The sequence below is a fragment of the Hippoglossus hippoglossus genome, chromosome 7 (genome assembly GCF_009819705.1).
Source record: "Hippoglossus hippoglossus isolate fHipHip1 chromosome 7, fHipHip1.pri, whole genome shotgun sequence".
In the NCBI taxonomy this organism is placed as follows: domain Eukaryota; kingdom Metazoa; phylum Chordata; class Actinopteri; order Pleuronectiformes; family Pleuronectidae; genus Hippoglossus; species Hippoglossus hippoglossus.
This window is the reverse complement of record NC_047157.1, coordinates 15,401,998-15,427,227: the sequence shown is the minus strand read 5'-3', so window position 1 is coordinate 15,427,227 and position 25,230 is coordinate 15,401,998. Positions and strand designations below refer to the sequence as shown.

The 25,230-nt window shown below is 42.3% G+C and overlaps 2 protein-coding genes across 2 annotated transcripts; both read right to left on the bottom strand.

The window, feature by feature from the left end:
• Window positions 1-273: 273 nt before the first annotated feature.
• Window positions 274-12,584, bottom strand: acvrl1 (activin A receptor like type 1). Its single transcript, XM_034590095.1, has 10 exons — window positions 11,931-12,584; window positions 7,217-7,288; window positions 4,297-4,533; window positions 3,763-3,971; window positions 3,569-3,668; window positions 3,343-3,489; window positions 2,959-3,234; window positions 2,575-2,772; window positions 1,618-1,748; window positions 274-1,315 (listed from the first exon to the last, which is right to left on the bottom strand). Exons 2-10 carry the CDS (start codon window positions 7,284-7,286, stop codon window positions 1,169-1,171), a joined length of 1,515 nt encoding a protein of 504 aa, XP_034445986.1. The 5' UTR covers window positions 7,287-7,288; window positions 11,931-12,584; the 3' UTR covers window positions 274-1,168.
• Window positions 12,585-17,426: 4,842 nt separating this feature from the next.
• On the bottom strand, window positions 17,427-19,582 carry ankrd33aa (ankyrin repeat domain 33Aa). Its single transcript, XM_034590422.1, has 4 exons — window positions 19,320-19,582; window positions 19,076-19,205; window positions 18,839-18,979; window positions 17,427-18,426 (listed from the first exon to the last, which is right to left on the bottom strand). The coding sequence occupies exons 1-4, from the start codon at window positions 19,575-19,577 to the stop codon at window positions 17,609-17,611; spliced, it is 1,347 nt and encodes a 448-aa protein (XP_034446313.1). The 5' UTR covers window positions 19,578-19,582; the 3' UTR covers window positions 17,427-17,608.
• Between the last annotated feature and the right edge of the window lie 5,648 nt (window positions 19,583-25,230).

Sequence of the window (25,230 nt, the reverse complement as noted above, 5' to 3'; positions counted from 1 at the left end):
TCATGTGACTGAATCAGTCACTCACCTTAACGTGCTACTGGTGACTGTTGACTACTCTTCAATGTCGTGATTTCATACGTGTCTTAACTTGTTTGTTTAATCATTTTACCATGATGCAATGTGGATAAAAACAGGATTGCAAAACTTATGACACCATCATTTCCCTGAGGTTAGCTACGCTGCTGCCAGCCCACACTGTTTGTCTATTATCTGACGACCTCTACTGGCCAATGCAAGCATTGCACTGTTACAAAACAAAGGGTCTCTGGCACAAACATTTAAAAATACAATCCTTTATTTAACATATACAGTATTACATGTGAATTCCTTTACCATAGTGAAAGTGATGGTACATGTAAAGCTACAGGAATGTAAAAAAATAATTTGAAAAACGGTGTTGTACAAAAGGATATAAAATGTGTTTCATTGTTGAGTATTGGATGATAATAATATCCCTTTGGAAATATATTTACAATAAACCCATATGAGATACAAGGCAACAGTTTCAATGCTGCTAATATGTACAACTATATAGCTCGATGTGTCTATGTGCAGATAACAAATGCTTATTTTATATTAAGTTAAATATACTCACAGAACAGGTCATGTGTTTGGTATTAGCATTGTTAGCTGATGGCTTCATCCTGTGGTTTTTTTTGGCTTTGGTCATGATGGGAACATTTTTTTAGGGTAAACCAGTGCTACTCCTCTTTATAAGAGAATGAGTAATTGTGCTAACGAAGATTTTCCATTCTGTCATAACGATGGGGAATAGTGAGCAAAACCCTGTAAGTATAACAAAAATTCTTTGGGTACAATTATTATGCTATGGAAGTTTCTGATCCTGATATTTATAAGCTGAACATAAGAAAAAGAAAAAAAACAATGAAAATGTATTTGGTCTTCCCCCTTAAAGGGCCCTCTTGGTTTGAAGCACCAGAAATCTGGCAGTAGAAAATTAGGCTACGCAAAAAGAACATAGCCTCCGGTGTGAGACAGTCTAGACGCTACTGCTCAAAGTCATGTGGCTTTAATGTAGTTCACCGACTGTGTGAGTCATTAGCTCAAAATATGTTAATGATATGCACCCCGTGCTGCTCCGAATGTGATGCAAAATCCCTTCTGGCATTTCAAATCCTTTGTCCCTCCTTCTTTCCGGTTCTCTCGTCTAGATGTCCTGCTTGAGTTTTTTTATGCTGAAGTCACTGTCATGGTCCAGTTTGGAGAGCGTCTTCCTCACGCGCAGCGCTGTGAGGCGAGCTGGAGGGCTCTGGTACCAACACTCCTTCATGATCTTCACAATGGCTGTGAGAATCTGGACACACAAAGATAAATGTAACATAAGACATGGGTATGTGTACCGTGTCCATACTGCTGGTTAAGGACTGGAGTGTTATTGTATATTTTATTGCATGATGGATCTGTGTTTACACATATGTGAGTTATGTTTTAGTTTTTTCTTTATGCATGTTTGACAGGCATAACTGTAAATTTGAGAATGCATGGGTGCTAAAGGTCAAACAAGGTGATACCCCGAAGTCATATTTGCAAAGCCCTGACAAATATTGTTGCACATGTCCGTGTGCAAGTGTTTGTGTGTGTCATCAGATAGCCTACTGGGTCGGAATGGAGCCTGTTGTGCAGACTGGGCCTCTGCTGGTCCACACACACCACCTTCTTCATCTCCTCAAAGCTGGGATCTGTAGGCACCAGGTCATAGAAGGGAGGACGATACTCTTCGACGATTCCTAAAGCAAGCCCCAAAAGAAAAAAGAAGACTTCTTATGATGCTCTCCAGTAACTATCGAACACAGTCTCGGTGGTGGGATTCAATGGGGTCGTCAGGTGCAGAAATGTGCAGACTGCAATGTTAAATATGGTTAAAATGGCATTAAGTTTGAAGTCCTAATGCATTTTTAGAACATACATTTCTCCTCATTCTGAAATAGCCCACTTGGAAATGGAGATAGGCTGCAGGGAGAGTTTTGTGAAGTTGATTTGTCCAAACACGAGAGCAGGGAAAGATATCAATTCCCTGGTGACTACACTGGGATGAAAACCTACAAGGCCTGCTGAGCGTGTGTGTGTGGTTGTCTTTGTGAAAACACACACACACACATATACACAGAAAGTTATGAATGTCTGCCTATCTTGAGAAAGTGCATTTGTGCACGAGGCGCGTGCGTATGTGTGCGCTTGCATCTACAAATTGTGTGCATGGGCATCTGGACTATGTACAAGTGAGTGCTGACACCAGATAAGAGTGTTTATAATTACTGCAGAGCTAATCATGAGAGAGGATAGTAGAGACAGACACAGACTAGGAAAACACTGGAGTGCTGAGAGACATGGGACTAGCTGCCTCTTATGTATTCACTATCTATGAGCCAGACAGACATGGCAGAGAAAACACATTTTCAGGATAATTTGTGGAAGACTAATACATCAAACTATAGAAGCTCCTTTGAAATACACATTATCTGTGTGCTACTTTCTTCCTGAAGTTTAATTTGGTAAAAACACCCAATGGTTCTGCTAATGGCACAGCATTCTGATAGGCTGCTGTTTTATTACCATTGACATTGGTCCGGCGGGAGATTTCCCAGAAGACCAGGCCCAGGGCCCAGATGTCAGTTTGCTTGTAAGATTCAAAGACGTCCATTCGAATAGTCTCGTCCAGCACCTCAGGGGCCATGTAGCGCTTGGTCCCAACACGAGGGTTGTTGCCCACATCGAGGTAGTCATGGGACTGAGAGTGTATCACAGCCAAACCTGAGGAGAGAGCAAACACAGAGCACAGTATTAAAGCTTTTAATATAGAGTGCATCAACAACTTTTAACATAACTTAACCACAACAGAAAAACTATCAAGATAAGCATGAAACAGCTGTTATGTCTCAACACTTGGAAACAGATGCAACTAGGAGTCTAGTGTCCTTGCTTCAACACGGCTCTCACCGAGATCAGCAATGCAGCACTGGCCGTTCCGCTTCACCAGGATGTTTCTGCTCTTCAGGTCTCGGTGGGCGATAGCTGGCTTTTCCTGGGAGCTGACGATCTCCGTGTGGAGGTGGACCAGGCCACAGGCCACAGACAGGCACATCCTCAGGCAGCTCTCTGGCTCCAAGCTGCTGTACTGCAGGAAGTCGTAGAGTGAACCCAGCTCATGAAAGTGAGTGACGAGCCACAGCTGGGTGCTGGAATTTTTGGATGTCATGTCAGAGGCTATGAAACCTACAAGCCAGAAGAGAAGATGTCTATTTCAATATCTGCCTTTTGGCTGGAGCTTTTTGAAATGACTTCTCAGCACAGGGAAGGCATCACAACAATCTGCGGCCGTACCCAGGATGTTGTCGTGTCGCAGCTGCACAGTGTTGTAAATCTCTGTCTCTCTGAACCAGGACTGCTCGTCTCTGGAGGAGAAGATCTTTACAGCCACACTCTCCCCCATCCAGGTTCCCCTCCACACCTCCCCATACCTGCCTTTACCTGGAGACAGAGTGACACGATCACACAACTGCAAAGTCATACAAACAGGCCAAAGCAGGGCTGAGAAAAAAAGACTGACCGACACACTCGGCAAGTGAGATTTGTCTGGCCATGGTCCTTTGGACCAGATAAGGCAGCCCCGTCCCACTGCCTGATGTACAGAACTCATCAAATATATCCTGAAGAAAGAGAGATAGAGATGATCTACACGTGAAAACTCAAAAATCTTTCAATAGTATTCTGTTTAATATCTTAACATCAAACATCTCTTACGCCGTATGTGGGGTCGTCTCCATTAGGGACCTTGAGCATGGTGACGTCCTGGTCTTTAGCATTTCTCAGTCTGCAGCGAGCATGCTGGAAGCGCAGGAACAGCACCAGGCCGCACACGCCGGCAGCCACGATTAACAGCAGCACGGACACAGTGATCCACAGCTCTGGGCGAGCGAATTCCGGGGGCGTTGTTGTTGTTGTTTCTCCATCTGGATACACACAACACGCAGGAATTAGCTGAGGACATTTCAGTACATTGATGAGAGGTTTTAGCTGCACATTATTTTTGGTTAAATGAAAACCTGATGTGCATCATCATTCGTAAAGAGAGAAGGCCACACAGTTTGAATTTGCCGCAAGTGACCACAAGGGGGAACCAGTTACTATTTCAGAGGGAAGCTTTGAATCCCATCAGAACAAAGTAACATAGAATGAGCCTGAAAGGACTAAACAATTATGAGGCTCAGTGTCAAACTTCAGACTTCACGATTGTGATGTTCAATTATTATAAAAACCAACAATCTGGGTACTGACTAATATTTGGAGGTGGTGTGGTAAAGGCGTTGCAGTGGTTCTCTTTGCAGCAGAAGACATAGAACCCCTGGAAGGAGCTGAAGCACTGCTCCCTGTAGTTCACTGCGGAGAAACAGCCTCTCTCCTCGTAGCCCCGCACCCAGGTGTAGAAACAGAGGTCTCCTCTGCAGGTTTCGTTCACGCATGTGCCTTTTTCGTTCTCGCACGTACACAGCAGCTTCCTGTCGTCAACGGTGCCTGGAGCACAAGGACATACACAAACATTAAACATACAGATATGTTCAGAGGCTTAGTAATGAAGTGATAAACTACACATTTAAATAGTCTATATTTATTTAGCGCTTTTTTAGTCTTAATGACCACTCAGAGCGCTTTAGAGTACAGTGTTTGTCATTCACCCATTCACGAACACGTTCATGCACTTTTTATCTATGACAAGGGGGAATTTGAGGTTCAGTATCTAGCCCAGGGAGACTTCAGCATGCGGAAAGGGGAAGACTGGGATCAAACCGCCATTCTTTCTGGTGAGAGGACGAGCACTCCACCCCCTGGGCCACAGTCGCCCTTTTAAGGAGGACTTGACTTTCTCGTAATAATAGAAAAAACTAAATTTCCAGGGCAACCACATGACAACACTTTGATGAGCAAGGCGGAGTGGTTAACCAGGAGAGGTATTTTAGGTTTGAAATTATAAAGTAACAGAAGAACCAAACAACAGAAAATGGGAAGTCTGAATTACTACTTTGCACGTCAAAGCATTACGGTGCTAAAGATTTTCTTTGACTTTGATCTGGTGTGGAATGTGTCTTATAGGAAGTTATGGCCATGTAAAACCTGAACGTATGGGTTAAATATAGTATCACGTGAAAAATGTCTACAGATCAGGATTGTGCATGAAAACGCACAAAGGCAAATAACCAAACTAACAGGAAACATGTTGAATGAACATTTTATCCACAAATAAGTGCACTGGGAATGCTTGAACAGAGGACTTGTTTGAAGAAGTTAAAGCTGCATTATTCAGTTTCTGACCACTAGGAGGCAGACACTCAAATGTAAGTCAGATATTTCTGAGCCTTTCAGCCGTGGCATGGTCCACAACATCTGAGTTAATGTCCCACTCTCTTCATCAGCCTCTTTTTTACTTTGACTCTGCCGTTCCATGCCAGGCTCTTAGTGTGGAGTCAGCGTGTATGAGCTTGTTTGCTGGAAACATCTCTTTATCATTTTATGCTGGAGGGTTTGTGGGAACCATGAAACTGAAACTTGCGGTCTATGTTCAGGCTGGAAAAACTAAACAAAGAATTAAAATCTGCATTGTCAGTGGATTCTACAGTATTACTAACCCAGTGTCAACATCCGAGTATCCTTTAATGGAGCTAGAATATGTGACCTGATAGCTGAGTGGTTAGGATGCATAACACAGTGAACCACCAGATCCGTATTTCCTCCCTGCAGGACCTGGGTGTCTCAGGCTCTGCTCTCTCCCTGCTCTCATCCTACCTAAACGACCGCACTTATCGGGTAACTTGGAGAGGATCTGTGTCTGAACCTTGTCCTCTCACTACTGGGGTCCCTCAAGGTTCCGTCCTGGGTCCCCTCCTCTTCTCTCTGTACACCAACTCTCTCGGCTCTGTCATTCACTCACATGGCTTTTCCTACCATAGCTATGCTGATGACACCCAACTAATCCTCTCTTTCCCCCAATCTGAAACACAGGTAGCAGCACGAATCTCTGCCTGTCTGACTGACATCTCTCAGTGGATGTCTGCACACCACCTGAAAATTAACCTTGACAAGACTGAACTAGTTTTCCTTCCAAGGACAGGCTCTCCCACCCATGACCTGACTATTAACTCTGACAACTCCGTGTTAACCCCCACTCAGACTGCTAGGAACCTGGGTGTGACACTCGACAGCCAACTCTCCCTTACTGCCAACATTACTGTAACAACACGTTCCTGTAGATTCATGCTGTACAACATCAGGAGAATACGCCCCCTTCTCACTCAGAAGGCGGTGCAGGTTCTGGTCCAGGCCCTGGTCATCTCACACCTAGACTATTGTAACTCCCTCCTGGCAGGTCTACCTGCTAGTGCCATCCGACCTCTGCAGCTCATTCAGAATGCAGCAGCTCGACTGTTTTTTAACCTACCTAAATTCACTCACACTACTCCGCTCCTCCGCTCCCTTCACTGGTTACCGGTGGCTGCCCGCATCCGTTTCAAAACATTAGTACTTGCGTACCGTGCTGCGAATGGATCGGGTCCAGTCTACATCCAGGACATGGTCAAACGTTACACCCCAGCCCGTTCACTCCGCTCTGCTTCGGCCAATCGGCTTGTTGCTCCCTCACTGCGAGCTAAACACTCGACAAACACTCGACTCGACAAAATCACGACTGTTTGCTGTCCTAAATGGTGGAATGAGCTCCCCATGGACATCCGGACATCAGAAAGTTTACACATCTTCCGCCGCAAACTAAAAACACACCTCTTCCGACTATACCTTGAATAACATTTTTAAACTAACAATTTAGTAGCACTTAAATGGCACATACTTATAGCACTTTGTAGTTTTGCTTTTTTTTGAAGAAATTGTACTTTCTTGATTCTTGTTGTTCTGGGTTTGTACCCTCATGGTTGAATGCACTTATTGTAAGTCGCTTTGGATAAAAGCGTCAGCTAAATGAAATGTAAAAAAAAAATGTAAATGTAAAAAACATGGGCGTCAATGCCTTGAGCAGTGACTCTCTGGCTGACTGGACCATTTGGTGCATTTTCCCATGTCAGTTTCTGTCTGTCGTCACTGTCACTGATGAATAAAGGTATAAAATGCACCCACTTCTAACAAGGGAACTTTTATTCGAATAGAATAAAATAAAGACTTTTTTACTCTCCAAATAAAACCATTAACTCACCTGCATGCGTGGTAGAGATCCACAGAAACGCTCCAACTAACACCACTGTGAGTAGAGCAGAGCTTCCCATCTCTGTGAAACAGGAAGAAAACAATTAATATTAAAAAAAAAAAAGATAATACATTTAAGGATGTCTCTTGATTGGGAACTGTCATAATGAGAAACCTGATATTTTATTTGGGTTATTCTAGAAAAATAAGCTCATTTCCCGGACATTTCTGCGGCTACATGACTGAATTGTACAGACTGTAGATTAATCGTGGTGTCCATGAGGAGCTGAGCAGTGGTTAAAGCCTGTTCTTTGGCAGAGGAAGCAATGAGGTCAAAAACAACAGTCCGAGGGCCCTGCCTGTCTGCCTGCGTTGTAATTGCATTGAGTGGGAAAAGGGGGCTTAGGGGAAGGAGGCTGTAACAGCACTCCAGAGTGTTTGTGTATGTGCGCTGAGACTGTGTGTGGCGCTGTGCTACCCAGGCTCCGGGCCTGTCGACTCCTCGACTACCCTGCTTGCAGAGTAAATATTGATGGCTGTGCTTCCTGCCATTGAGCAGCCCCACCCGGCTGGCTGGCGAGACTCAGGTCTGCTCATTGTTTAAGGCTGCAGCGCTGAGGGTCACGCAAGCAGGAGGGTCCTCACACGCTCTAGAGTCTGTAACTTGACACCCAGGTGAGCTTAGATACATTACATTTCATTAAAAACAGAAGTGAGATGACATTTTCACACCACAAAACACAGAAAAATATCTACTGTACAGATACAGTGTTGTTTGTTTTATTGCTATGTGCTCTGCTAAATATGAAGCCTCTTGGGGTTTTTATATCTTCTTTACGCAGCACAGAGCCTATAGCTTTTTCTTATCATGTCATTGTCACCAAATAAATTACATAATCTACAAATATAGTGATTCATTCACCATACCTTCAACTTCGCAGAAAAGAGAACAAGCACACACTAACTTAAACTCCCCATCAACCCTGAGGTCTTTAAAGGTTCCTCTTCACCATCATTTAACTGAATTTACAGTTTATCAATTCCTGTGATGAGAATTCTTGTTCTACATTTGACTTCACTGTTTAAGAGCCACAATGCAGCACCCACAGGCTAACTCCAGTTCCAAGGCCAATTTCTTCTTTGTCTTCAATAGCAGCAGTAATTATATCAGCCAACAAGCATGAATTCAGGAAATGCTACTGTTATGGAGGGGTGGTTCAAAGGGTTGTTCAGCTGGGGCACCATTTGCTTTTAACCAGGGCCGGCTGTCAACTTCGTTCATCATCAGAGTGCCAGGAGAAACATGTGCTGAGGTCTGACCTGATATTTTATTAACTTCTACTAAATCTCAAATGTTTGAAACTGGCTGAACTGAGATAGATGGGGATGTAAATAAATGAGGCAGTTGCCACAGAGTCTGACTGATGTGATGTGGTTCACTGTCCACAGAACCACACAAGATACAATGTTAGGCTACAAGCTTTTAGTCTAGTTTTGCCACAAGCACATTTTGGATGCAAGTCATGTCCCACTGGGTTTTCAGTGGAAGGGTTAGCTCAACTAGAGCCTTCAAGCTTCACACAAGAAATACACCAGACAATGAGTCTACTTAGCAAGTCATCTTCTCGTCATTAAACCTCCTGTAACCCACTCTGGTAAAACAGATAAATGGAATGAATCACTCTGGCCTTTCACAGCACGGTTATATACACCTTTCATTTTTCCCAGTTTGTAGCTGGGTGGTTGATGTGCTCTGTTACATTTGTTGTTACGCTTGTTTCTCTCCCTGAGGTTTCTGCATTTTGTAAGGACAGAGCAATGTAAAACAATGTAGAAGACTGAATCAAATTCAACGTGGAAAATAAAATGTTGAGTTCATACTTGGCTCTTCTCACTTACTTATATTAATCCTTAGTTATTCGTTAATACATTCGCAAGAATATACAGCAACATATCTTATGTAGTCTATATCGAATCCTCTTTGGATTAATCTGAGGCGGGCTGTGAGAATAAAAATGGAAATATGCTCCCTAAAGTGGTCCTATTTATATATGGGCCATTGTTTGCCCTTACTAGGAGCAGTTAGTCACCATCACATATTCTCAGAAAGCAGATCGTACATCTCTCACAGACAGTAAAATGAACTGCACACATCTGGCAGCAGAACTTGCACCTGTCAGCAAAAACTGCGGATATCCTCCTTTAGTTTTGATGCATCTCGCCAGATATATTTAAGCACAAATGACAGGAAACCATCACGTGATCTTTGTGTTTTCATTTAGTCGTGTTGAAAGTTACTGGAGTGAAAACCAGGGGAGAGCAGCTGATAAATGTGTATATTTGCATATTTACTCATTTAATGCAATTTGTGTCTTTTTCCTTTTAAATTGAACTTTAAAAAAAAATGTATTGAATGCAAGAAAACGTATAAAGTTCCTGGCTGCCTTCACACAAAAAAAAACGTGTTCTGAATTATCATTTCAAATTTACATGACAAAATCTGATAAGTACTGTATGTCTCACAGAAACTGTCTGCAGACTTCCCTATCTTGTGTTTAAGCTGTGGGGCTCCAGCTCAACCGATGAGAAGGCTCACTAAAACCACAAGCCATACTTCACTAAACAGCAAAGAGCGCTTCCTGTGTCACACGGGCTCCATGTCAGTGCGGTGAATCTGTGGGTGCAGTGGAAGAAATTCATAAACACAACTCCACCCACAGAAAGAACTTAATTCTACTGGGACGAGAACAACTGTGTCTCATTTGTCTGGAAAGAGCAGTAATCACCTCCTCCTTAATGGCAGCCTGACTTCAGACTCCAGCACACTTCCTCTCTTAGCTCTCTCCTGTTTGTTGCTTTTCTGTTCAAACCCTAAACCCACACGGCCCAAGGGGAAAAGATGCATTGTCATCTCTTCCTCTCATCTACAGAGCGTGGACAGATCTCTCATTCCATCTGGATGACTGTGCGGTTGCACTGGTGGATGGTGGCGGCAGCTCTTCTGTTGAGTCTATAACCGTGTCTCTTCTCTGGAAAGTGACTAGGCGGTTACTGGGAAAGCTTCTATCATGTAGTTTACATGCTGACACTTTTACAGCATTTGAGATGCTTGTGTTTTAAGAAGGAAGGAGCTTAAAACTGTTTGTCAGTGAGTGTGACCGTCTGTGAGTTCCAGCGACAGACTGATTGTATCTTCATTCTGCAGACACAACTAGGCTTGGCATGCTTGACGACTCAGTCACGGTCTGCCCTGCTCTCATAAACATACACTGCAACGAATACGTGCATGGAGAAGACGAGCACGAAAACTACCTCAGTGCAAATAGAAAGAGACACATGCACAGAGGTGTGGGTTTGATGTGCTTATGATGTCATGGACCAACAGCAGCACCCAACTGGAAAGAGCCTATGTGACTCTTTCAAAAGGTTTCAAAAGGTGTGAACTTTTCACCCCAATGTGATTTTCAGAGAGGTGATTTACCACATAGTACAGGCCACGTGTTGCATGAAGTATTCAGATCCTAAAAAAGTACAGGTCAGACACTAAAAATCTTAATGGAGTGACCCCTGTTCCTGTTATATGACCATGTATTTCATCATTTGTATAATATCGCTGATGCAATCACTTTTAAGCAAAAGTTTAAATGTTGAAGCTGGTCGACAAGGAGTTTTTTCAACTACTTCAAAAACTAATTGGCTTTTTGAATCCATAGAATTTCATATTAATACGATTTTACATGTATAATCTTAATCCGGAAAGGAATTTGTAAATATAACCAGACAACTATATTTTGAGGCGAAGACCAAGAGCAATATTTGGAAGTTAAACAATGTGACAGCAATTTATCAGCTGATGCAGAACATGAACACACATTTTTGGCCTTATTTTGTTTAGTTTTTTCTAAAAATATGACCAAGAGATCTCCTGGATGGTAGATTGCACAGTTAATATATCAACCTTGTTCTCTCTTATGGACAAAGTAATAAGAGTAATAATACAAATGTTGAACTGTGATTTCTAACTATTATCAGCAGTGATAAGCCAGTATCCACCAATTTGCAGACTTATCAGTTCATCTATATAAAGTACTTCAGAATAGGGCTGGCCAATAAAACAATGTCAATGATTATCGCAATACAATTTTCATTGAACATTGTTCAACAAACGTATCAATACATTTCTTATGCATAATTGGTTTTAATGTTCTATGTCAGATCGCAAAATGTTTTGTTCTATCAAGCGTTTGTCGTTCTGGGCATATAAAGAACAAATTTAAACCACAGTCTGTAAACTTGAAAGAAAAAGTAATGTAACATTAATGGAGATAAATATCGATATTGTGATATTGTCGATATTAAATTTGATTTACCTTGAAAATAGAAATACTTTAACCTACTAGTGCCTCAAATGTGTGGGAATGAGAAAAACATTGAATAAAAACAAAGGAGATGGATACAGGAACATGAACACATGGTAAAATATAAACAAATCATGGTTTTTAGATAGATAATGGAATGTTAGAGCATAGTTTAGTGTCTGGATCAGGTAGAGGCCACTGTTTGACACCTGTTGGTTCACATCTGGGAACACGTGGAGTTTGGTGTGAGTCGGTCAAAGGTGATGAAGTCCACTGTCAGACTATCTCATGTAAATCCACCACAGCACATCATGCAACACTTATAGACAGAAATAAAGAGAATAGCTGTGAAACACCACACATTACCTGTTTTCTGCTCGCCTTTAACTCAACGCATGCAAACTCCGCAGATCTTCCATATCACAGTGTCCCTCCTTCCTAATGAAACCAGTTTAAAACACCACTGGATCCATTTCCGTAGAGTTTCCCAGAATGTTCTAACCAGCTGCAGATGTTTCATCCGCACAGAGCTCACATCCTTTCTTCAGCCTCGGTGACGACCAACCCGCCGAAATTACAATAAAAAAAAAAAGCGTCGTCCGCTTCTTTTCCTCTCGTTTCTCCACTAACTCGGAGCTTCCTGGTTCAACACAATGCGAGCAGTGACAATGAAAGTGTGGAGGAAGTGAAGAGGAACCGGGCAGCTGGGTCCGGGGGCAGCGGGGACGAGCTGTCCGCCTCCTATCTCATCTCATCTCCGGCAAATCGGCGCTGATAAACCCGCGACACGGAGCATCGTCGTGGGTCAAGGGACGAGTGTCGGCTCCCCTCCTCCTCCAAGTCCCGGGGAGTAAGAAACTTCTCTTGTTGTCCTCCTTGTTCCTGATCTAAAGTCGAGATAACCGATTTTTTTTTTTAAATAGTGTACAGTTGTGTCCCACCCCTTATTGTCCCGCACAGACTCTGCTCTGACTGGAATGTGTTCTCATAGCGGTTTTCCTGTTGCCTGCTAAAACCTCTCATTTTCCCTTTTCCCCTGTGGACTGGTGTCTGCGCTGCACAGACAGGAATGTGCTTCAAAGACCCCCCCCTCCCCTTTACTTACAACAACATGTCTTTGGCTGAACACAAGAACTACTCAACATTTTTTATCAGTTATTAAACTATAATCCAAGTTCAGAGGCCGATGGAGGCTTTTGTCATGCGTCTAACAACAGAGATGTTTCAAAAGCTAAACCTGCTGCAACTGAGCAGCTTTTTTTTTTTCAGCTGAACCAAATTCTGAACACAGCATTGACATATTAGACACTTTCAAGTTGATTTGGCAAACGTGTTAGAAAACAGTTGCTTATTTCCACATCCAACTGTTCACATTATCATTAGTTTGAGCTGCTTCCAGACGTGCACTGAACTCCGGATAATCTCCTGACATTGTCCTGAGGGGCTGTACGTCAGAATGCAGATGTCCTGTGCCCAAGGCATTTTCTATAGGTCTGTATGTGAGAACGCAAATCTCCTGAACTAACTCCGGATAATCTCCTGACATTATGCGTAGGGGCTGTATGGGAGAACGCAAATCTTCGAGTGAGACATTCCAAACATTTATACGAAAGGGTAGTATGTGAGAACGCAAATGTCCTAATGAGACTTGCCTGGAGTTTCTCCTGCCAGGCCCCGAGTAAAAACTCTCGAGAATGTCCGCATGAGCCCAGGAACAAAGGAGATCCTCCAGAGGAGAACTGGTGAACTGTGACTCTATGTGAGTGGTACCCCCCCAGAGTATACAATCATCTCATGCCATACACGTAGATGACACATGAGGATGTCAAGCGAACTTTTGTTGATAAGGGCCGATATCAGAATCAATGTGCTGTAAACAAAAACACGCGATCTCCGCAGCAAAATAGCTACGTTACATCCAGCCTCTGCTTGCAGTGCCACCTCTCACCTGAACGCTCTGGAGATGTCTGTGTTCCTGTGAACACGTCTGAGTGGAGAATCTCCTGCTGCGTTGTTCATGTGTGAAAGGCAACTCCAGAGAAAGTTTGTGCAGACAATCTCCAGATTTCATTTCTGAAAATGGCTGAGGATTCTTGTTTTCGTCCACCCTGGTGAACGTAAGTAAAACATTCAGTCTTTTAGCTCTTTTTTTAGACTCTATCAACTACTGAGGGAAACTCTCTTTATTTGCACTATGTTCAACAGTCACTCACTGTGTCTGTCCGCTGTGCACAGCTGGTTTTAAAGAGCTTCTCTGCTTTAAACGTCTGCCTGCTCTGTCCAAAACAACACAATTAGAGCAGAGAGAAGAAACTTGGAACTGTAAGGTTGGACATGCAGTAAACCAATGAGCTGAAATACACTACAGAGCAATGTGCTGTATGTAAGATCAGATTCAGGTGAGTATTCTCTGCTAGTTGTCTTTTGTTTCACGTTCATGTTATTTTAAAGAAATATTGATCATAACAAACTGCCAAACATATGTCCTCTACTTTACTCAAAAGTAAATTCTCACAGTTTTTAAACTGATATTTTCAATTTTCCTAATCGCACATGTGTTAATTGCACTTTGGCCTACGAAAGACTTCCAAACTAGTGATGGTGTCATCACCCAAATCATCCTTATACATGCACGTTGTAAACTCATATTTGAAACAAACACAGACAACGTTCAACCTTTTAAAGGATTAATGTGAAACAGAATCAAACTCCTACTCACACACTGCCGGAGCCTGACAGATTAATGGGTTGGCCGATAAAAAACAGCTGATATGAGTCAGCATCAGTGTTTATGTTGGACAATATTTGCAGACATGAACACTTTTAATTCACAGAATAAACAATGCACTAAAGATGTGCATTTAGGTCTCACTATCCAACTTCTATATATTTGGTTGTATTTGTATTTTCTTTTATGTATTCTTATTCTTAATAAAGTTTAAACTGTAAGAATTTGATCCCAACATATTAGGAATCGTTGCCAAACATTTCCTTCAATATCCATATCAACAAGATAAACACAATTTTAGTGTTTTATTCTGCTAATCTGTATTTTCAGTGTATTTGGTGAGAACCGTAAAGTTTGCAAACACAAATTTAGACACACAATGGTGGTACAGTAACTTTTCTATCAGAGCAATTAGGGCAAAGTGTGTGTAAGTGGCGAATACAGAATTACCTCTTAGATGCCAGAGAGACTAAGGCTGTATGAAAAGACTTCATTCAGCAGAGCCTGAGAGCGATGTCTTCATGTCTCTAATATAAATTAGCCTCCTTGTTCTCAGGCTCTGTAATCTCTCCATTTTTGGCGAACGGCTGCAGACGCAGCTGGGAGCTCTCACATCAGCTGTCATTTAGAAAACAGAGCAAATTGTTGTTCATTTAAAAAAAAAAAATCAGCCGTTATTTCTCTTTCCTGCTAATCTCTGCTATTCAGAGAACCACACAGTCCCACTGCACCCCCGAGGTTTCTCTAATAAGCCTCTATTTGTTGTTTAATCTACTAAAGTAGAGGAAATGTGATATTGCTTCAACTGACGTGTTCTCAAAAGCATGAAATCCCTGATAAATAGACGACCAGTTTTACTTCTCTTCCACTTTAACAGTATTGACTAGTCTTTATCTTAGCTGAGCGCATGAAGTCAAAATGTGATGTTGACTTTACAGTGTGATTACCTAATTCTCAGAGGTCAGAATCTGTACAATCTGATCCAGTCTGTGTTACAACAAGAAGACATGTGTTGGAATTCTCACAGCCCTGGTCACAGTCTCATGTGTTGCTTCACTGAACTCAAGAGAGATATTTGTTTTAGAGCTGACCTCAAGTCACCACGTTCCTCCTCTGTGAAGAGGAAATGACCCAAACCTGAAAATACACTACATGAGAAAAATTAGCTTCTCTTTTTATAGATGGGTGCTATAGCTCTTTGCCAACACATGTAACTTTACAATTTAGCATCAAACACGTGACCCCTGTCCCTGTTATATTTTCATTAATTTCATAATTTGGCTAATATTGCTGATACAATAATATTTAAGCAAAAGTTAAATGTTGAAGTTGGTCTACAAGGAGCTTTTTTCAACCACTGGAAGTACTTTCTGTTTTTTTGAATCAAATTAATAACATAGTCACATAGTTTATATGTATAATGTGGAAAGCAATTTGTAAGATAATATAGTCAAATACTGGATATTTGAGGCTAATAACGACATTTGGAAATTATATAATATGCTACAACAATATATCATCTGTTGCATAACCTATAAAAGCTAATTGTTATGATATTGCACATTGGATTAAAAATATTTCAGAGGGTTCAAAATCAATCACTTGCCACTTTAGAGATAAATAAACCGTATTTAGTACGAGTTTACTGTGTAGAAAGAAAACCAAACTCACTCACAAACGTCAGTAATTTTATTCCAAACTTGTAAACAAACATTTTCATCCATCTTACACTCAATAAAGATGTAGAAGACCTGAGCTTTCCAGTCTCTTACATTGACTTTAAAGTAATCCCTGAAACAACACTAATCTTTCCTAAGATTAGCATCTATTATTTCTCTTTTCGATAACACATTTAAATCTATCGTGTTGTAGTTGTAGCAGGTGATGCAGTTACAAGTATATGGGTTTTCATTTTCATTTGAGGAGTTACCGTGTTGATCTATAAACAGAATATTTTGTAAAGTGGACCTTTAAATCGATTTCTTGCTTAATGGGCATCATAGTATGAACAAAGGATTTCCTGAGTAATATTATGTTCAAATATTTTTGGACTATGCATAGGTACCTCTGCTATCAAACGCAGTACTTGAACCACTGAGAGTTGTGTGTCAGTCATACAGAACTCTGGTACTTGTTGCATATACTGAAGACGGAATTAGCCTCGTTCGGGGGTTAGAAAATGATATATAAAATTGAATGGAGATCGATTTGGGGATTATACCTTTGAGGCTCAGTAAAACATAACTGTAAAATCTAAAGTGACTCTACCTTTGGCCTGGTAGTGGTGTTTAAAGAACAGCCAGAAACAGCAGCACATTTGTTTTAGGGATTTGTCTTGTTTTCAGGACAATGAGCTTCGCAGCTACGATTCACTTCCTGTTTCCGAATCGTTGCTGAGCTGTTTGAAGTATGAACACTCTGCTTAATAACATATTTACACAGATGCTGCATGTGATGAAACAGGAAGGGCAGATCAATTTCATAGATGTGGAAAAATAGGCTTTTGACTGAAGTTACATGTGTTCAGACAACGAGCTACTGGAAATGGACCAGCTGATGGTGGTACGGGATGTCTCCACTTCCACCTCCATCAATGAGCTGATTTTGGTAACAACGATTTTTGTTTGTTTAGGTGCCATTACACCCACTGCAGAGAGGAGGCATTAAAAACTACAAGAACTGTACAATAGCTGAAACTAGCTGCAACGTCAGTGCTTTGCCTTATAAAATGCATATACAGTATAATATAACATATTATGAAATATCCCTTTTTGTAGAGGAGCAAAACACATAGTTTGAAGACCTCTCCTCTCTGTGTTCAACATTGTAAACAGTCCATGACTAACTATTACATATATCAATTTGCTGAAGGCCTTTGCTCACATACAGTATTTGTCATTGCTTTAGTTATCCTGCATAAACACCATAATGGCACGCTACCTGGAAATCTTAACAATTCACAGATTGACAAAGTCCCCACAAATGTACAATGTTTTCAAAATAAAATGATGAACGTTCCATCTCCACGTGACTTTTTTTACTAATCCAATCTTTCGCAGATGAAATAAGAAACGGTCACGTCACTAAATATCTCCCAGTTAGGATGAAAATTACTTCACACCAAGCAAATTCAAGTGGCTCCAGTTTTCTCCTGTTCATCCAAGGCCAAAGTTTAAATCCACCAATGGGTTTTAATAGTTTTGAAGTTTCCTTTTTCTTCTGTTAAATCAGTCTTTAGAGTCGCTAAGACCACAAACTCGTTTCTCATGTTTGACAGAATCACAGTAAAATTCTCAGTGGAAAACAAAGTGCTGCCTCATTTTTGGCTTGATGAACGTTTGGACCCCTTGGGTTTTTTATCTTGGTCTTTTTGCTTTTCCTGCTTCTTCACTCTCTTTTTCTCTTCCTTGGCTTCCTTGTACTTCCAGACAGGAGGCTCCAGGTAGCCCTTCTCTCTTTTCTTCTTTTTCTCTTTCTTTGGAGTGGGCTCGCCAGATCTTGTCACTTCAATCTTAGGAATACAGCCCGAGGGGAAGATGCTGTTCCTGTGTGCCATGCTGCGGGGAACGAAGCTTTTCATGCCACCTGAGGCCAGGCTCTCCCTGCGGCTGGAGTCCTGGCAGCATGTCAGAGATATGGAGGTGGCTGACACAGCGGGAGGAGAAGCTGAGGTGATGGAGCCGTTGCTGTGGGATACTGTGCCCTCCTCCAGCTCCTTGATGCTGTGCTTTTCGAGCAGTTCGGGCACGGCAAACCGTCGCTTGCCAATCTCTGGAGGGCTGGTGGGACAGAGAGGACGGCAGCCAGTGGCTATCAGGGGGCTGTGGATGCTTGTGGTCATTCGCACCATATAGTCCATGACCCCATTGTCTTGTGGGTCCTGAGGGAAGCTGAAAGTAAGGCTGTCTTTTAGACGCTGCCTCAGTTTCTGACTGGTTGTTTTTGGGGCGGTGGCCTTTGCCACCAGTGGCTTCAGCTCAGGCCACTCGGGCATGTAGCTTTCACAGAAATGCTCAGCGACGGGATGAGCCTGCAGACGGCGTATTCTGTTCAAAGTTTCAAACCTTCCTGTCCTCAGGACCCAATCCTTCAGGCCTCTCCCTTGGACCATGTCCATTGCATTCATATCAGCACCTGTGCATGAGAAAAAAGCAGAAAACAAGGAAACAAGTTATTGGACGATGAGAGAAGTGAGGAAATCAAATGCTGCCTAAACAGTAAAATGACCCCACCATGTGGTTGCTTTTAGAGCCAGTATTAGAAATGCAAGCCCCTTGCCAATAGACTTCCTGATCAGCTGAAAACACTGCTGTTGCCACAGTAATGGTGTTGTTTCTGCTGTACCTCAATTTGAGCCAAACTAGTTAGAAGGGTATGTTACATGATACTTGGTGAAAATAGCCAGGAATGCAAAGAGGGTGTTTTGGATTCCTCAGGAGCAAAGGTACTCCCTTTGCCACAGACTTTGGCCTTTGTAACTTAGCAGACCTTTCAATTGCACAGAAAGCAACATGACAAACACATTTCTCAAGTGCCATAAACCCACCATGCATTAGCAGGGCAGACACACACTCCTCTCTGCCCTGCAGGCCTGCCTTGATGAGGGCAGTGAAGCCACGGGGATCCCTGACCTCAGTGTCCACGCCAGAGTAGAAGTTGAGGATATAGTTCAAAATGGTGATGAAGCCTGAATTGAAAAAAACAACCACATTATGTTTCTGGGGTATTAAATTGAGACCTGATGTTGAGTTTATGTGTTAATACGGTATGACTTCAAACTTACCTGCCTGGGCAGAAATCATGAGGGCAGTATTTCCATCATTATCTTGCTGGTTGATGTCTATTAATGGACATGTATGCAGCATGGTGACAATATCGACGAAACCCTTTGCCACAGCAAACATCAGTCCATTCTGACGAGGAACAAGGTAGAAATAAAGTGGCCTTTGTTAAAATCTAACTGTACCTATATGTACATCTGTATATATATATATTTGTATCTACATATACAAAAATAAACTCCTCACCCTGCCATTGATGTCCATCTCATTGGCCTCTTCTTTAGTGACTCCTCTCTCCAGCATGCTGCACAGGGATGTGGGGTCGTTCCTGGCACAGGCCTCGTACACTGTTTTAGCCGGCTCTCTGGGATCTTCCTCCATTTCATAGTCGGGAAGCACCGAGTCATCGGAAAGCACACTCTCTGAGTCCGAATCATCCAGGAGGATGTCGCAGTCATCGGATGGGCCTTCGCCCAGGTGGGGGTCATCACATGCAGTGGCCATTGGACCCCGCACTCTGCCTTGGATCATGCCTCGGTGTCAGGTCTGCTGTCCACTATTCGCATCTTGAATAGAAAATTTAAGAAAATGAACACGATTTCTTGATTATCTTTTTCCAAATTTTTTCTCTGAGCCATGTGACAGCTATGCACTTCCTCTGAGTTCTGAGTAGCCAAATCGGGGGGTGTGGACGGGCATGAATTCTAACAAAAATGAAAATATAATGTTGGAACAGATTAACATATCACCTTTAAACACTGTCTGGCCCAGTCACACAGCATGGAGACTGTGGAGTGCTCATTTTCAATTTAGATAGATGCTACTGCTACAGTGGGGGAATAGCGGCTTTAACAGACACTAAACAAATACTGTGTTCGGTGGTCACACGCTGCTGATTTCATTTGAAGTTGTACTGCATATTATATTGTGCTCATCCCAATAAGAAAGGTTCTGTTGACTGTGTCGACATTTGTGTACAAAAGATACGTCACTACAACTAGCATCTAGTTTAGGAACATGCATGATTTGTTCTCCATCCATCCATGAGGGTTGCTGACATTGGCTGAGGGGGCGGGTACACCCTGGACAGGTTGTCAGCCTATCACAGGACCAGCATAAAGAGACAAGCAATCATTCACACTCACATTCACACCTACGCTCGGTCTAGAGTCTCCAATTAACCTCACCCCCAATCTGCATGTGTTTGGACTGTGGGAGGAAAACCCACAACCTCCACAAAAAGACTGAACCGCGATTCAGACCGGGAACCTTCAATGACTTCTTCTCCTCAAATCAAAAGTCTCAGTAGATGTTTGACTGCGAAACTACAACAAAACAATGGCAGCCTCTAAGGTAAGCATGCTAAATCGATCTGTTGACCTGAGAGCGCCTTGACTAAGGCATGATGCCTAAAGTGGATGAGGAGCTTCATCTCTGCTCAGCCCCTCTGCTGAGATGTAAGTCATTTACAAGGCATCCGTATCATTGCCTGCACAACATGCTTTGTTTACAAGTGTTTGGAATAGAGTAGGAGAATAGTTATTATGACTGAGAATTTACAAGTAATGCCCCCATATGTAGGCTAATTAAAACTCAATTGTATAAAATGGTGCAAGCCATATTTACAAATTAACAACAGGCAGAGTAATGACCGACAAACAGTGTTTGATTTCAGCAGGAGCCCAGTCTGTGACAGTGATGGCAGGGAAGGCATAGCAGGAGGAGTTTACTGGGTTGAGAAAGGCCATATGGTGCCGGAAGCAACGGGAGGCCAGTGTAGTGACAGCATCTGTCATGGTGTCTTAAGCGTGTCACGCTGCTCTGCACTTCAAGTACACTCCGGTTCTCACGTTGTTTACAATTTGTGTTTGCATGTATGTAAATCAATAACCTCCAAACACACTCATAAAATGTGTTGTGATCTGTTGGGATTGACTTATTCCCAAGGAGCTGCAGATGAAAGAGAGAGAAAGAACTTGGCTGCTTTAATGTGCATCAGTGGATGAATTGAACCTGTAAAGCAGGGAGTCCAATGAGGGACTTCATTTCTCAAGCTGTCTCTACGCTGCATACATCATTAAATCAAATCACACAGATAATTGTTCGCACAGAATTAGTTTTGCACCTGGTGACAATTATATGTTAATGCTAAGTTATTAGCCTAATAGCATTGTTTGGATAATCTGTCGTTAGATGTCAGATAGAACTGCTCAACTCCTCTAATCCCGCAGACATATGTTTCTGTTTCATCTCTCGCAAGAAATAAATGAGGATTATTATCACAAACATTTTCTCTCTCTTCTTCCTCCTTCTGCACAAACATAGAAAGCTCTCACTTTACTCTGCCACAGTGGCCTAAACGTCTGCTGCAGTCCAAAATAGTAATAGTCAAAAGTCTCACCCTAAAACAATCCAGGGATTGTTGGTCCTCTTCGCTCTTTGTTCTCTCTTTTAAAATTTGCTCTTGTTGATTAAACCATCCTCATGTCTTTGACCTCCACTCTTCCTGATGGTTCTTGGTGGAAACTGGTTTCAGTTTAAGTTTCCCAAACTGACTCCAGCTCGAGCCACCCCCCTCCCTCCATGTATCCCACTGGCCAGTTAGCTCTCCTCATCAGCAAGCAATCCGTCCAGGTCCCAACTTAGACTCCGCTGTCCTAAGTCAGGCAACATGCTCTGTCCCTCTCATCCTGATTACAGAAGATTTACGGATTAAGAGAAAGAAACAGACAGAAGCCAACCTTGCTCCCCTTACAGTCTGTTGAGTTTAGTCTGCTCTCCCTCCTGCTCCTCTCCCGCACTCGTCTCCACTGCTCTTTCACAATCTGTCCACTCACAGCTCTCGTCTGCCCATCTGTTGTGTCAGAGCAAACCTGTATGACTGTCCAAATAAGAGCTTTGACGGAATCATGGAAGTTATGGTTTCCAAATCTGCTCTGCTGCCAAGGACCCCCTGCCTGAGTCATTTCAGTCTGTGCAATGGGAGACAGCGCCTTGGGCCGGGGTTTTTCCCATGGAAATCCATTTACTGGGACAACAATCTAACTCTGCTCTTATTCTAAGCCAGGGGGCCTTGGCAGTAATTATTCCCATGACAGGAATGACACACATACATGCTCAAACACATGGCACGCACAAGCACAACTCCTTAGTACACCCACACAGGCATTGTGGAGAAAACAACTGATCAGCATACTGATGTGATGAAACATCTTAGAAAATGTTTGTGGAAAACTTGCACAGACGAGTTCAATAACAGAGTAAGAAGGGCCTGCATGTTCTCTATTACAGTTCTTCTATTTTTGACTTTCGTTAATCTGGTGACATTGTTTTTTTCTCAACAAAACTCGTAAATAATCTTGTATTCAAGTTGTAAGAAACGTGGCTCTCTAAAAACAACCTCTTATTTTGAGGTCCGAATCCCTTATGTGAACAGGAATAGGAGTATCGTGTCAACAGGTTTATTCATAGCACCGCAGGGACTCAAGCACGTGGTATCAAAGGTGCATGTAAACAGATTAACCCTCATGTTGAAGTGGAGTGAGGCCAATCAGTGACTTTGTACATGTGAATGCAGCCTGGATTATGCAACAGCTCCTCTCTGTTGTAGAAAGGTCGACCGCCCCCTTGTGAAACTACCGGGACGTGCAGTACCAGGATGTGAGGTTAGAGTTACTGTGTTGTAGGTGAGCAAGATATTTAGACTAAAATAGCCCCAACATTAATCCTCACTGTAGCTTTCAGCTGCTCTCTACATCACCTCCAAATATATCTGACAGGACGCGTCTAGTTTGCACAGAACTCTTCATTTGACATGAGTGGAACGGTTTGTCGTCAAATTCTGTGCCCGTATAAAATTATTGTGATATCAGTTTGTCTGTAGAGCCCCGTTCTGGCAGTGTAAAGCCACTGTGACAAATTGGATTCCCTTTGAAACAACTTTTTGAGAATTATAGTTGCTGCTCTGTCTGAAGAATTAACCAGAGATGTCACTGACGCTTAAACACCTCCAACGACGTCATCCCTGCTGGATCCCGTCAAACGCCTCAGCCATTTCCTTATTAGAGGCTGCCCCCTGTGGCAAAGAACCATTAGATCGGACACAGACCATCACTCTAACTTCAACTACAACTCGGAAGGTGCTATGTTTAGACACAAGGGCCTGAGTTGTGTCTCGACTCTGTACTGATATGAAACACAGGAAGAGGAAAAAAGAGGGACCTGCTTAGGGGCAAAGATTTATCGCTTGTGAGGCCAAAACAGAAAAAGGAGCTGATAGGGAAAGGGAAGTGTGTTTGGCACACAACAGGGCAGAGTGTAGTGGTGTGTGTGCGTTTGTAATTTTCCTTTATCTTATTAGCAACACAAGAATGACCTCTCTGTGGCACCAGATGGGGGCAGTGTAGCACACAATGCATGCTCCAACATGAGGTTGTAGTTTTCCTCCCAGAACTTAAAGCTTTTGATTTTTACAAATGATCATCAAACTTGTGGTGTATGAGTAAAGGAACATTTTGTCCTGATTCCCACCTCCCGATAGCACTCACACTTTCCTTATAGGGTCAGAGTTATTTTCCTCCCGATTCTGCAAATCACTCACTCATCGCTGCAAATGGCAGCTCAGTCTTCTCCCCAGACACCACGGTACCCACCAGAGGTCAGTGGCAGAGCAGGAGAATTTGGAAAGAGGCTTGGGAAGCAATGAACTAAGTTTAGCCGGCTTAGTGACTGATTCTAAAGTCAGTGCTCAGCTAATTTTAGTTGTTGGCAGTCTCTCCACCGCCGCTCCTACCAGCACCTTCTCTGCTCAGTAGCAGTTTTCTATATGCATTCTTTTTAAAACATTTATTTTTATTATGCGGAGTGAAGACAGACTGCTTTTACTGCTAATTTGAAAGCATTGGAAACCCCTCGGGTAATCAGGTGAATGAGAGGAAGCAGGGAGGAAGCAGCTAAATGTGTTATGCAAGGCAAGAGGGGGATTTTTGGATGATTTGGGAAAAGTTATTATGAGGTGAAGTGGAAGTTTGTGGGGTTTTACTTTTTACTCATGCTTGGTCAAAAGTGCATACTGAGCAGATGTATTGTTCAGTGCCAGAGAACACACACAAAAAACATCAAACATAGAGAAGTATGGAAATGAGAGCACCACAGATCAGTGTATAACTCTCTCCATCATAAATACTTAACATTTAAATTATTTTTGAGATGAAGCCCAAACAGATGACAAGTTTATACAGTTAATTTAATATAACATCTTTCACAGAGCGAGTCACTGTTGTAAACTGTTGAAATTTAACAATAAGAGACAGAGAAAGCGTTTTTGCTCAAATAAAAAAAGTAGGAAAAGTAGAAAAAAGGCAGATTGAATTTATTAGTTTTTATGTGATGAGATCTTATGTCAATAGGAAGGACATTCCAAAGTGTCTTGCCATGGCTTCAGATGTGCAATCACCTTTTAATCATGTGCGAGGGACAACTAGTAAACTCTGCTCACAGGACCTGAGTGACCTACTGGTGATGTAAGGTAGCAACAGGTTGGAGATGCACCTAGTTCCCTGGCCATGGTTCGATTAGCTTAAAATGAATTCTGAAGCCAGAGTACAGAATATGGAATGGGTGTGATGTGCGTCATCTTGTTGGATCCGGTCAGTAGCTTTGCAGCAGCAGCATATTGGACAATTTGCAGGCGTAGACAATTTACTGAGGCCGGTGAAAAGGGACAGTAATCGAGTCTGGGAGATATAAACGCGTGAATCATCAAGTTAACAGATATTGCAAGGTGATTAAGCAGATTTTGTAATAACTCTGAATTCATTTGGTCTTCTTGCTTTAAAATACAAGAAATACAAACCTCTACACATATGAAGATCATCTTGTAGTTTTATTTCATATTGAATCTAAATGACTAAAGTATTTCAGTTCAAAATGTATAAAAAACCCTCAACCACAGAGACAACCGCGCTTTTGTTTATTTTTTGCTAAATTATATATAAAATCTAATTTCCATTTCCTATGAATTATCATGCAGAATAGGATTCCTACTTTATAAAACTGTAAAATGCCTCAGGGTTCATGTGCCATTTCATTCTATTATCAAGTCATCACAGGCTCATAGGCTCCTCTTTTGGCAGCTCGGGTTGGGATAAAGCGATTC